General features: G+C 36.0%; 1 protein-coding gene and 1 long non-coding RNA gene across 3 annotated transcripts; one reads left to right on the top strand and one right to left on the bottom strand.

Moving 5' to 3' along the window:
* The first annotated feature begins 563 nt into the window (after positions 1-563).
* Positions 564-2,468, top strand: LOC141350374 (zinc finger MYM-type protein 6-like). Its single transcript, XM_073855452.1, has one exon. It carries the CDS (start codon positions 564-566, stop codon positions 2,466-2,468), a length of 1,905 nt encoding a protein of 634 aa, XP_073711553.1.
* Positions 2,469-8,880: 6,412 nt separating this feature from the next.
* Positions 8,881-12,887, bottom strand: LOC141350543 (uncharacterized). 2 transcript variants are annotated; one of them, XR_012358585.1, is made up of 6 exons: positions 12,549-12,887; positions 12,306-12,326; positions 12,013-12,079; positions 11,731-11,800; positions 10,475-10,645; positions 8,881-9,980 (listed from the first exon to the last, which is right to left on the bottom strand). It is a non-coding gene; the product is annotated as an uncharacterized lncRNA (long non-coding RNA). The 2 variants fall into 2 exon arrangements; XR_012358584.1 differs by having other exon boundaries at positions 12,306-12,887.
* Positions 12,888-13,489: the final 602 nt, after the last annotated feature.

Here is a 13,489-nt window from a genome sequence, read left to right as displayed (position 1 = left end):
ATTTATTTGAGAATTTGAAAGTATTTATGCGCCAATATTTGAAACTATTTGTATCTTATTGTTTATAAAATATTCTTAGCTGGTCCTGTTATCTTGTCTGAGCTTTGTTTGCTCAAATATCTGTTTTCTGCATGACGGTCAGGTGATAATGTTTTGGAATGTGGGGTGGGGGGTATAGGTGATATTAGCATTATAAATAGAGGACAAAAAGCTTCCTAGACAGTATTGGTGAATTCTGTAGAACATGGGTCTTCAACCGGGGGTCCGCGGCCCCCAGGGGGTCCGTGGCGGAACTGCAGGGGGTCCGCCAATTAATACGTGGCTAATCATAAAATATTAATTTAAGACAGATCTACTAAAAACATCACAAAATCAAAAAAAAAATTTAAATTAAAAATATGTAATATTTAAAGTAATTATTAAATTAACAGCTTTAATCCCATGCATCCACACGTTATCGCGTGCAGTCACGTGGTTGTCTGAAATTGTGTGATCGTTACAGCATAATATGAGCGCCGTTGCAAACAATGTACTACTGTCTAATAATTCAATTAAAATAAAAAATGGATCGTTTTGTAGTATATAAAGATCGACCACACGGCTCATCCACCTCTTCAAAAACTACTGGTGCAAATCCAGATGTGCAAGGCAATAAATCAACTGCAGACGCAGCTCCAGCCAAACGTAAACGAGATAAGTTACGGAAGTATTCAGACACATATTTAAAGTTTGGATTTACTTATAAGGACACAGATGGAATTGAGTTGCCGATGTGTGTTATTTGCTCAGATGTACTGTCAAACGAATGTATGAAGCCATCAAAGCTGCAGCGGCGTTTGGAGACAAACCACGGGCACCTGCGCGACAAACCACTGGAATACTTTCAGGCTAGCCTCAGAACTTTAAGAGGCCAGCAGACAATAATGAAAAAATCAGCTAAAATTGGTGAGCTTGCGTTGAAAGCCTCTTATAAAGTTGCTCTTAGGATTGCTCAGAGTAAAAAACCATATACAGTCGCAGAAGATCTGATATTGCCTGCAGCCATTGATATGTGCAACACAATTTTCGGCAACGACGACTGTGGAAATAAACTGAAAACCATTCCGTTGTCGGATACAACCATCGCTCGGCGCGTTGATGAAATGGCATCTGATGTGAGAGCGCAACTAATGGAGAAGCTGAAGATGGCAGAGGCCTTTGCATTACAGCTGGATGAGACTACAGACATTTCAAAGGATGCACAGCTTTTGGCATTTGTTCGTTTTGCAGACCAAAATGAAATGCAGGAAGAATTTTTGTTTTGTAAACCGTTGCCTGAACGCACCACAAGTTCTGAAATTTTTAAAGCAATTGATGAGTTTTTCAGAGAAAATGACATTCCCTGGGCAAAATGTATAGCGCTGTGTACTGATGGTGCAAGATCCATGGCCGGATTAAAATCTGGACTAATAGCGCTTGTCAGACAAGTTGTTCCAGATGTGCTTTGGACTCATTGCATGCTGCACAGAGAGTCTCTGGTTGCAAAAGAACTGAGTGTTGAATTTGCCGACGTTATGGAATCTGTTGTGAAGGCAGTTAATTTTATTAAAAGAAGTGCTTTGCAAACGCGGCTATTTGCTGCTTTATGTGAGGCAGCGGGGGAAGAACACACAACGCTACTTTATCATTCCGATGTCCGCTGGCTTTCTCGTGGATCAGTATTGTCGCGCGTATTTGAGTTACGCGCAAGTATTCACGAGTTTTTACGTCAGCATTGCACAGATCTGGCTGCAAAATTCAATGACAAAACATGGCTCACTCAATTGGCATATCTTGCAGATGTTTTCTCTGAGCTGAACAGACTTAACAAATCTATGCAGGGCTGCAATACCCACGCCATTCAGCTTTATGACAAGATGGATAGTTTACAGAAAAAAATAAAAAGATGGAGAGACCGAGTCAGAGAGGGAACTTTTTCCATGTTTCCATCAGTGGACGAACTGGGTGATTCTGCGGACCTTTCGCCTCAAGTGACGCGTTTAATTATTGGACATTTAGAGGCGCTCGAGAGGCAATTTGGAAAGTACTTTTCTGAAGCTGAATCCTGGCGGCGAGACAAGACATGGATACAGTTTCCATTTAAGGATAATGCATCGAATGGATCGAACTTGACAGTGACCGAGGAGGATCAGCTGATCGATTTAAGCACGGACAGTACACACAAACACATGTACGAAACAAGACCTCTCACGCAGTTCTGGATCTTTTGTCAGAAAACTTTTCCCCAGTTGGCAAAAAAAGCCATGATGAGCCTTTTGCCTTTTGCAACAACATATCTTTGCGAAAGTGCATTTTCCTCCCTTTCCTATCTGAAAAGTAAATACCGTTCAAAACTGCAGCCCGAGTCTGATATGATGCTCTGCCTAACCTCCATCTCACCAAGAATAGACAGACTTTGTGCCGTTCACCAGGGTCAGTCATCTCATTAAAGAAGTCTTAACAAACTTCAGTTGAATGTTTATTGTAGGCTACATCTAACAGTAACATTTAATAGGCAATGTTAGTCTGCAAATCCATTAAAATAATTAATCAAATGGTTTCAATGTTCAAGGTTTCAAAATTGTTTATAACATCTTGTTTTAATGCACAACTCTACATAACAATATAATGCAGCTGATATAAAAAAATATGCATGTGCAGAACAATAAAAATATGCTTATAGTGCTAGTGTACTGTCATTATACGGTTTGCTTCTATTATCTGTAATGTTTAATATTCATCTCTGTTTCGCTAATTTTATGTCGGGGGTCCCCGCTCTGTGTCTTTATCACTTAAGGGGTCCTTGCCCCAAAAAACGTTGAAGACCCCTGCTGTAGAATGTTTGAATCCTTTGAAATGTAGAAATGATTTGCATCAAGATTTATAAGCATTGAAATAATCAGTGTTTTTTTTATTTCAGAATTCTCCCAGCCATGACTACACCAAAGGCCCAATGCTGTAATATTACAACATTTCCATAAAAACTTACCAAAATGTCAAAAATGTAAACACCCAATAATTTTTGTATTAGAGGACTCCTACAACAACATATAAAAGATTAAATATTTTTTTCAATGTAAGGTACCACCCACAAGCCCAACGACAGATACAAGTGGAGTGGGTGAAGGGGACTCGTGTTCGTTCCTTCCTCAGCGCTTCTAGAAGAATAATTCCATAATCATGATTAAACTCATTTCTTTGATCTCTGTGTTTAAATTATAATCTGACTCCAATTTAATATACTAAGAATTTAGTGCATTATTCCAATTATCTGTTGATCATAATTTAGATGTTTGATTATTTATTAATTCCCATAGTCTTAGTTATTCGTTCATTAGGGACCCGGTATCGCACAGAGCATACGCCGGCCGTTTGCGTACATCTCACGGACACAAAATTGTCAGTCTGATCTTAGTCAGAGGTTACCGGGTAAACTAATATTTTTATGTCTGGCCGCTCCATGCTTGCTCCGATCATAAAAATAGTTACTTTAGTTTAGCACTCATGCAACTTGCTAAGGCAGGTGATAAACATAAATCTGAGAGTTTTAATGAATGTGCCCCATGCTCCATTCGAACATCAAAACCTCAGTGTGATAATATCCTGACACGATAATCTTGTGGTAATACCAGACTCCTTCTAATCTACTGATCATAACAATTTCTGAAAGAATTCAAATAAATCAATACAATTTCTGAATAATTCAGATGAATCAAATGTAACAATTTATTATACCAGGCAGGTTTCAGCTTCAAACATAAATTAAACAATATCATACAGAATTTGATTCAAGTCCAATTAATTAAAATGATCAACAGTTGCAAAAGTTACAAAGTCATACCTGGCAATAGACACTCTGGCTACAGAGTACTTCCATCATGAATATAATATACCCAAAATGGTTCAGAAAGATTCTTGCTAAAGAATGCTTCCATAATGTCTGAATACACACACCCAAAGTGTGGGGAAGATTCTTGCTAAAGAATACTTTCATAATGTCTGAATACACACACCCAAAGTGTGGGGAAGATTCTTGCTAAAGAATACTTCCATAATGTCTGAATACACACACCCAAAGTGTGGGGAAGATTCTTGCTAAAGAATACTTCCCAGAGTCTCTTGCCAAGCCACCTTATATACACAGAATGAGACAAAGAATAATAAAATCTCAAAACAGGATTTGGTTGGTCGGTTCTCGTGACCTGAAGGAGCACCAAATGGGACTGTTAACCATCTGTAATCTAGATCTCCTCATGAGTTGACACCCATCACAGGAGTACAGATTATGTCTTAAGTTTTAAACTTTGATATACTTTCTCTTAGCATTATAGAAATTAGACCTTTTTAACCATCGCACCATGACCTTCAAAACAACACCAAACATGAAGATGAAACCTTTGTAGCATCACAACATATGATATATCCAATGTTACATGTGTTTAGTATATTTCCAGTAACCAAAACCTTAAAGGAGAAGAGAGAGGGGGTGAAATACAGATCAGTTCCTGTGTATCCGTGACCCCTGTGGAGAGAGACAACACGTCTCTCAAAAATAGACACAGAATGTGTTTTTTATTGTTTTATGGTCCAGCTCCAAAACCAAAACTTGTCCACCTGTCCTACATTCAAAGTTTATTTCTATATTTGGGTCTTACAGGGTTAAGGGGTGTTATTATTATAATAAGAGCTCCTTATGACATCATAAGGAGAGCCAAATTTCACGACCTATTTTTTCATTTGCTTCTAGAGAATGGTTTACCAAAACTAAGTTACTGGGTTGATCTTTTTCACATTTTCTAGGTTGATAGAAGCACTGGGGACCCAATCATAGCACTTAAACATGGAAAAAGTCAGATTTTCATGCCATGGCCCCTTTAAAGGTCCTTAATGACATAGTGGAGAGAAATTATATCAGTTTTCTTTTACCAGGTTCCTTGGAGAGAGTTCGTGAGAGGAGAATATAAAGGTGATTTCAAGAGCTGGTGAATTGTAGGTATAATGGAATAATGGAGATTGAGGAGATTTAGTCGACTCTGTATCCATAAGGGAGACCAGGCTGTGACGGTGTGAAATGAGTGCTATTGTGCTCAGCATAATGAGGTACACATAATGGAAATCAGGTGTGTGATTAGAAGTCCGGTGACTGGGAACGTTGAATGGTGTGAGAGCCTGGTGTAGCTGTGACAATATGTAGCTATAACGTTGAATGTTACATTACAGTAATTTTACGTATTTAATGTGTCTTTTTTTTAGTTTGCTATAGAATCTAGAAGGGAAATGACAGCTGCAAAATAAACATCAGAATAATTATTATAAGAGAACAACTTTGAAAGCTAGTCAACAACACCCACAAAACAGTTGTCTGTTGGTTGCCATTTTTAACCTGTTTTTTTTTTTACCAGTGATAGATTGTGATAGATTATGATAGATTATGGCATTGAGATGGCCTGGGCACAGATATTTTAAGAGCCCACAAGACACATTCTTGAGCTAAAAACAGATAGAGGCCAGTGGAACTGAATAGAGGGCGTTCATCGGAAGAAATTCCAATCCAGCCTCACTCACCAAATGACCCACTGCCTACATTTCTTCATAACCTAAAATATGATGTTTCAGGTACATATTGCTGCATCTTTTGATAGAATATCCACTAGAGTCGTTTGGTTTTACTCTGATTTGATGCCAATTTTTTATGAAGCAGACACATACGTAAATTAAAACCTGCTTGTTTTTGTTAAGCAGATTTGTGCCATTTGGTACTTATTTAAAGCCATGAACACACAAACATGCAGCAAGCCTAAGGGGCTTATTTTGTTTCTTGCAGTTTTATAGACCCCTTCAAGGTTTGTAAACATTGAATGACTATTGGGTGCACGCGCAGCATGGGGTCAAACTCTTCATACAATTTAGGCTTTCTAGTTTAATCTAACAGGGCTGAAAAATGATGACTTACCTCAAATAAAGTGAGCACTACAAACACAAGCCTCTTTGATCTTTGCATTGTCCCAGTCTGCACGTTTAACCCTCTGGGGTCCGACCATTTTGGGACACTCTCAGAGGTTCTGACATGCTCTTACATTTGGTCTTTTTTCAGTTGCTTTAAAACATAATAATGGCAAGTGTCTCATACCACCGCGTTCAGCACAAACTGGGCTAAAAAATTATATGAGCTACATGTATGTACATGTTTGTATTTTTGAGAGAAAAATGTTTATGCGTGGTTTTTAAAAAAGCAAAATTTTTAAGTCACTGATATAAGTCCACAAAACCCATACTAAACATGTTTTAACAAGACTTTCCTAAACAGAATCTAGTAGTCTAGAGTTTTTTCTTTACAATGATGTGACAATCACATGCCTACTTATTCACATAAAACAATGTATTGATTTAGAAATTGTAAGACACTTTTTGTTTAGAGGGGCCATATGCGAGAAGGATTGATTGACAGCAAGCAAACAAAGGCTCGCATAATGAGCTGCATAATGAGGCAGGAATGTGAGAATGAACTACAGTAAAGAATGTGAGGACAAATGTATACATGTTTGTTTGAGGTTTATTAAGTTAACAATATAATCAAAATAGATGGTCAGTAGGACATTTTAAGTTTATTTGGAAACAAACCCCATTCAAAAACTATGTATAAACTAAGAAACTGATACACAACAGAGCTGTAAACTTCATGTGGCTCATGTTACCATATAACTTTATGTCCAAAAAGGGTTTTTCCACTTCATAGTTTTGTACTGATGAGAGAGATGCAGACCTCTAAGAGAGTTATAAACAGCTGTTAGCATAAATTGTCCACAGAAATACCCTTACTTAGTATCAGTGATATTTACCCATCAGTTATATAAGTAACATTCATATACTATCTTGTACATAAACCTAATCTCAGATAAACATCTGCAGCAATTAATATAAAAAGCTGTTTTCAGATGACTGTTTTTAGATGCCCATCCCCTTATCGTCTAGCTTCTGTTTTAAACGTGTTTCTGTAAGCGCGTATGAACTTTTAAAACACATCGCATGTGCACAAGCTTGCGTCGCCATGTAACGCAGCGCTCATAAAAATGGTGTCGCGTGTAAAGCGCAATGTATGGAATTACCTTGCATGTAAACAATATGGAATCATTTTACAGCAAATCCCGCAGTGCAGCATTTACTCAAAGTTGCCATGACAGATACGAAAGTGAATAACTGTGTCTTAACACTGTACAACATGTAACAGATATCCGCCATTATGGGAGGTCACGCGTACTCGTTTGTAAATAAGCATGTAAACATGGAATCATATTACAGCACACACTTAAAAGATACAGCAGTGCAGGCTTACTGAAAGTTTCCATGAAGGATATAAGTGAATAACTGTGTTTAACAGCAGTGGCGGATGCAGAACGTGACATATGGGTGGGCATGGATTAAGTCCGTGTGGGCCTGAATCTATGGGTGTCACTTTTGAATAAGAAACTATAACAAGTCTATAAAATTCGTCAAAACTTCAGAACACTTATTTAAACAGCATACACACACACCCGAACTGCACGTCACATTTTTGACATTATTGATACTTTAAACTGTAATGCAACGTGACATTTATTAAGCCTTTTTGGTAAAAAAAATATTGGGCTCTCATTGCCTACAAAAAAGAACCTGCACACAGTGACAGGAAATATAAATGAACCCAAAAAAACCTTATACTTTTTTAAAAAACCTATTAAAGTGTTTAAATAAATACGGCTACTAAATGCTTAAAATGAAGCTTCTAACATCATATTCTCTTCATGCAAATCACTAAAAATATATTTTCGTTCTCACATATTTAAGTTAACTTACTAAATAAAGAAAGAAAAAGGGAATTGCTAGAATAATGTTAGACTCTGGGGTTAAACGAAATGACAAATAAATAAACATTTAATATACTTTTTGATGAGCACAAGAGAAAGCCTACTCGTGAAGAGCGGAGCCGAGGAGCGCGCATATCAGACGTGAACGAAAGGAATAATGGATTTAATGCTTTCACTTCATTTCCTGACAGTTTCACTTGTTAGTGAGGATAGTAATGGCTAACGAGATGACGCCGAATTACATACAACATAATTACCTAACTAAATCTGAGAGAATGCAAACACATTACAATATTTTTTCCTCCGCCCGACGGCCAAGGCGCATAATTTTTTTTTAGCCCGACAGGAATTCGCCATAGCCCGTAATGGACGTCGGGCAAGCGATTTTGCGAGGTTTGTTTTGTAGAAAGACTTTCTTTAAAGTGAATTTCGTTTTGTATAAATTGTATCTTAATATTAATCAATGTTTGATCAAACAATTGCCTCGATTTAATAAATAAGAAGCAAACCAAGAACGTCTGTGGTGTGGATTGAAGTGAACCCACTATATTTCCGCAGCCTACACTGTAAAAAATTTCCTGTAGAATTTACAGTAACTTACTGGCAGCTGGTTGCCAGCAACTTACTGTAAATTAACATACAGTAAAAATACTGTATACAATTTTACAGTACTATTTAAAGTACTGTATGCATTTTTACAGTACTATTTAAAATACTGTATATTGTTTTACAGTACTATTTAAAATACTGTATACAAATTTACAGTACTATTTAAAATACTGTATACATTTTACAGTATTGTTTAACATGCTGTATCTGTATTTACAGTATTTTATATTTTCTACTGTAAAATATACAACAATTTTATACTACAATGTATATATTACAATGTGTATTTTACCGTAAAATTTCCTGTGATTCATTTTCCCATTTCTATTTACTACAAAACTGCACAAAATTTAAATGGAGGTGTTAAAACAGCTCTAAGTAAATAACAAAAATAAGCAATGACAACATGTTTTTAAAATTTCTTTTAGTTTTTCAAATACATGAAATCAGATTTTCATATTTTTTGCACACTGAACTTTCAGCTTGCATCACAAACTGTTTTTCTTAAACCTGCAATAACATTTACTCATAGATATCATATTACAGAATTTTAAATCAAGTCATGAACTAACTCAGTCATAATAACAATGTTCAAATACAAAATACTTTCCTGAGTAAAATACAAAACATTTACACACACATATCACAGCATCAATTCATGAACAATACATTCAAATGCAGTCATAAGCAATGTCAAAAACTTATACATTCAAAATATTATTCTGAGTAAATTGTAATTTCTTGCAGCAACAGCTTTTTCAAAGCCAATGTAACATTTACTCACTGTTTCATTTCACAGTATTATCAAATAATACTAGTACAAATTCAGTTATAACTATAGATGGTTTCAGCAGTAACATCATAAACAAGCGGCTGTCGCGGTCCGCATGAACTTCCGATAAACTCCACTAAGAATAAAAAACAACAAAGTTCTTTAAACGCATTTTATTTATATAACAAGCAAAAAAACAACACATAGTTTAGCTCGGAAACCAAAACATTTGTTATTTTCAACGAGGCTTTTGTTCAAGAGATCAGTTTAGCAACTAGTCAGACCATTAAAAAAGCGAAACCGGAAGTAAGGATCGGATCCAGACGTGTGTGTCATGTGCGTCCGATGAAACCGTCTATAAGAATAATTAAAAAAAAAACAAAAAAACGTAAAAAAACCTATCCTGCATAGAATTATTTTGATTTTAGAAGAAACAGTAGTAACATGTATACACTGGAGTTTCATATTACAATATTATAAATCAGTGCATGGACAAATTAACTAAAAGAAACCTTTAAGAAAAAAAAGAACTTCACAAACCTCTGGTGAGTTGAGTAGAATGTATTTGCTTTAGTTGCATAATAGTTTTGCTTAATTCATAAAGTCCTTAATAAAGGTGGATATATACATGATGGTTCAGGCCAGAGTTCTTCCTTTGCACCATCTTCCCACTTCTTTTGCTCACCTGGAAGTTAGAGGAGCACTTGCTGTTGTCGGGGCTGATCCTCACAATAAATCTTTACATAAAAAAAAGAATTAATTAGATAATTTGATGTGTAAGAGAGGGACACTCCACTTTTTTTTTTAAATAGTGCCATTCCTAAATGTTGCTATACGATAATATCCTCATATTGCTCAGGCCCACTGTAATTACCACAAAGGACCAGCAGTTGCTAATAGATGACAAGACTTTGCCACTTCCTGAAATCTAAAATCATATATAAAAGCCCTTATGTCCTTCCTAACCTGTATGCACTTTCTTTAGTGGAAAACAAAAGAAGATATTTTGAAGAATGTTTGTTACCAAACAGCTTTGTTGATGGGAGTCAACAAACCAATGAAAGTCAAGGAACTAAACATGTCTGGTAAACAACATTTTTCAAAATATCTTCTTTTGTGTTCCTCTGAAGAAAGAGCATAAAGGTTGGGAGGAAGGACATAAAAGTAAGTAAATGATGAGTCTTTCTTCAATATTTACCAAATGTTATAGCATACCGAAAGATGTACTTACCTCTGAATAAACTCCAAAGTAGTGGCTGCTTGCACATGGTACTCGATGTTGAGCACGTAGTAGCAACCAAAGTGAACAGCAAATGCTGAAGAAATGGTAGGTCAATCGCAGGAAATCGGACTTAGCCTTCAATCGGCAGCATCCATTTTTTGTTTTGTAGATCTGGATCCTCTGAAAATAATTAATTAATAATAGCGTTTGTTATTTGATTTTGGTGTAAGTAACAACATTTAGATGTTAGAGCTTTTCTCAATAATTTGAAATCTATCATTTTAAAGTGATAGTTCATGTCCCCAAAATTCTGTCATTATTTACTTACCCTTGTATTGTTCTAAGCCTGTATGAGTTGATTCTGTTGTATTTATTAGTACACAAAAGAAGACATGTTAATAATTGATGGTAAGCACAGTTGATGGTACACTCTAAAAAAACAAACGGTGCTATATAGAACCAAAACTGTTGATTTGAATCGTAACCATAGAAGAACTGTTTTTAGTGCCATATAGCACCGGTGAAGCACCTGTGAAGCACCTGTGTAGAACCATATAGGGGCCATATAGAACCACTATAGCACCACATTTGGTTCTACATAGCACTATATGGTTCTACACAGGTGCTTCACAGGTGCTTCACCGGTGCTATATGGCACTAAAAACGTTTCTTCTATGATTACGAGCAAAGAACCACTTTTGGTGCTATATAGCACCGTTTGTTTTTAGAGTGTACCCACTGACTTCCATAGTAAGAAAAACAAATACTGTGGAGGTATTGTCAACTATTAGATTACCATCATTTATCAAAATATTATCTTCGCTCAAGAAATTTAACTCATGCAGGTTAAGAACAACACAAGAATAAGGAAATGAGTACAGAACACAATTTTGGGGTGGGGGCCTACCTAAAAAGGCCAATCATCATTTCATTACTCTTGATATTCAAAACTCAAGAAGAATGCTAAAATTTAAGCATAATGCTTAACATTAACAAATCATTAAAGGGATAGTTTGGCCAAAAAAAAAGTCATACGCACTTTTTTTGGACTTGAAGGACGTGGACCCTGTAACTTCACATTTAATTAACTGAAAGATCTAAAACATTTTCTTAAATATCTGAAAATGTGTTTGTCTGAAAAACGATGGACATATGCATCTCGGACAGCTTGGGGGTAAGTAAATCATGGGATTAATATCATTTTTTGGCCCAACTATCCCTTTAATCTTTTTAATGTTCCCAAAGTATGTGTTAAAGAATCTTACCAAGCATGATCAGCCGTGGAGTGGAAGCAAGGGAAAGCGTGGTCTCTACATCTGTCGTCGTTGTTGTGACCTGCACACGCACGCACACGCACACACACGCACGCACACGCACGCACACACACACACACACTTTTTGTTACTGGCAGTTATATCAATTTAATTCAACGACCCATCGTCAATTATTCCTTGTTAGATGTGCATGTTAGAGAGAAACTGAGAGACTGACTTCAAAATAGCGTTAAACACAAAAGCTCAGTTTGTCGCCTAGCATTTCAGACTCACCTGTACCAAACGCAGTCAAACACGAAAAAGAGAACCGTTTATGTTAATATTTCAATGGTGAAATGTTCTAAAAAGGGGAAGAAAATAATTAAATATGATTATTTGCACAGAAAGTTGCGTTTTGTTCAGTCTTAAACGAGTTTCTAACTCAAAGCTCTCTAACTATCTTGTTCACAACAGTGAGGTAAATTACCGTCAACTGCGTGTTGTTAAGTGTTTAAAAAAAGTGTTTCAAATAATGAACTAAACCAAAAATATTAAATATGGTAAGAAATCACAAGAAGATTACTTACCTTTGCAGATGGTGAAATGTTCTAAAAAGGAAAAGAAATAAATATGATAACTTGCACCGAAAGTTTTGTTGAGTCTTAAAAAGAGTTTTCACCACAAAGCTCTCTCCCTATCTGTTTAGTCACAACAGTCCTAACGTGTGAGGTAAATTACCGTTAACTGCGTGTTGTTAAGTGTTTCAAATTAATTAACCAAATAAAAAATTAAATATGTTAAGAAATCACAGGATTACTCATTTTACTTACCAGCTGTTTAACTTGCAACCATTGTCCTGTGCTCTTTTTTTCTTCGGGCGGGGATATCCGTGCCTTTCTGTAAAGTGTCAGGGTTTCGCGCTCATTTTTTTACTGTATTTCGATTTACTGATGGCTGGTCATAGTGCAAAAGACCGCACTGTACCTTGGCCATACGCACACAAAAATATAACAGCGTGTAAGGTCCGCGTTCAGTCATGACTCTTCTCAAAAAATAATGTGACATACAAAACTATAACATTGATTCATGATAACATTAAAAACGTTTACTTTACGTGTAATAAATAACCGGATAATCTTTTGCAAGTGAGCTGCGGGTTTGTGTACAGGCACTTGATAAGAACAGACGTTATTACTTCCAGGGCTGTGTCTCAATTGGTTCCCTATAGCTACCGATGTGGGGAATAATTTTATAGTGTTTTATTCGTGTTCGTCCGATTTCAAGGACCCTCTCTTTATATTTGAACACTGTTTCGGTTTCCTGTGTCGTGGCTGCTTACACGCGTTGAGAAAATTCACAGCTGGTATTCATCACTCATCAACAACCGGCAAAACCTATCTCTAATTTTTAAACACTTACATTTGTAAATTAATTGGAATATACAAAGCTTTAATGAAGATGATTATTTTGTGTTTTGGTAAATAAATCAGCTCTACTTGCACTAATTTAGTTGTTTGATTGTTTTTAGGACTTTGTTTAAGTCTTCTGAATTTTACTTTACATTTTAAATCAATATTTAAATACAATAATATTACATTATTTGTATAAGATAGCTTTCTATATTGGATTGTAAGGCTTGACACTCAACATTAACTCAAAGTCCCCTTTAGGCTTAACTATGCAACGACACCAAACCTTAATCAGAGAGTTAATCCCCCAAAAAACAAATTAGCACCACCTGCCATTAAAATACAGTATTTTTAATTAACTG

This window comes from Misgurnus anguillicaudatus, chromosome 18, assembly GCF_027580225.2.
Source record: "Misgurnus anguillicaudatus chromosome 18, ASM2758022v2, whole genome shotgun sequence".
NCBI classification, from domain to species: Eukaryota; Metazoa; Chordata; class Actinopteri; order Cypriniformes; family Cobitidae; genus Misgurnus; species Misgurnus anguillicaudatus.
Note: the sequence above shows the minus strand (reverse complement) of the source record. Positions and strands in the feature narration are given on the sequence as shown.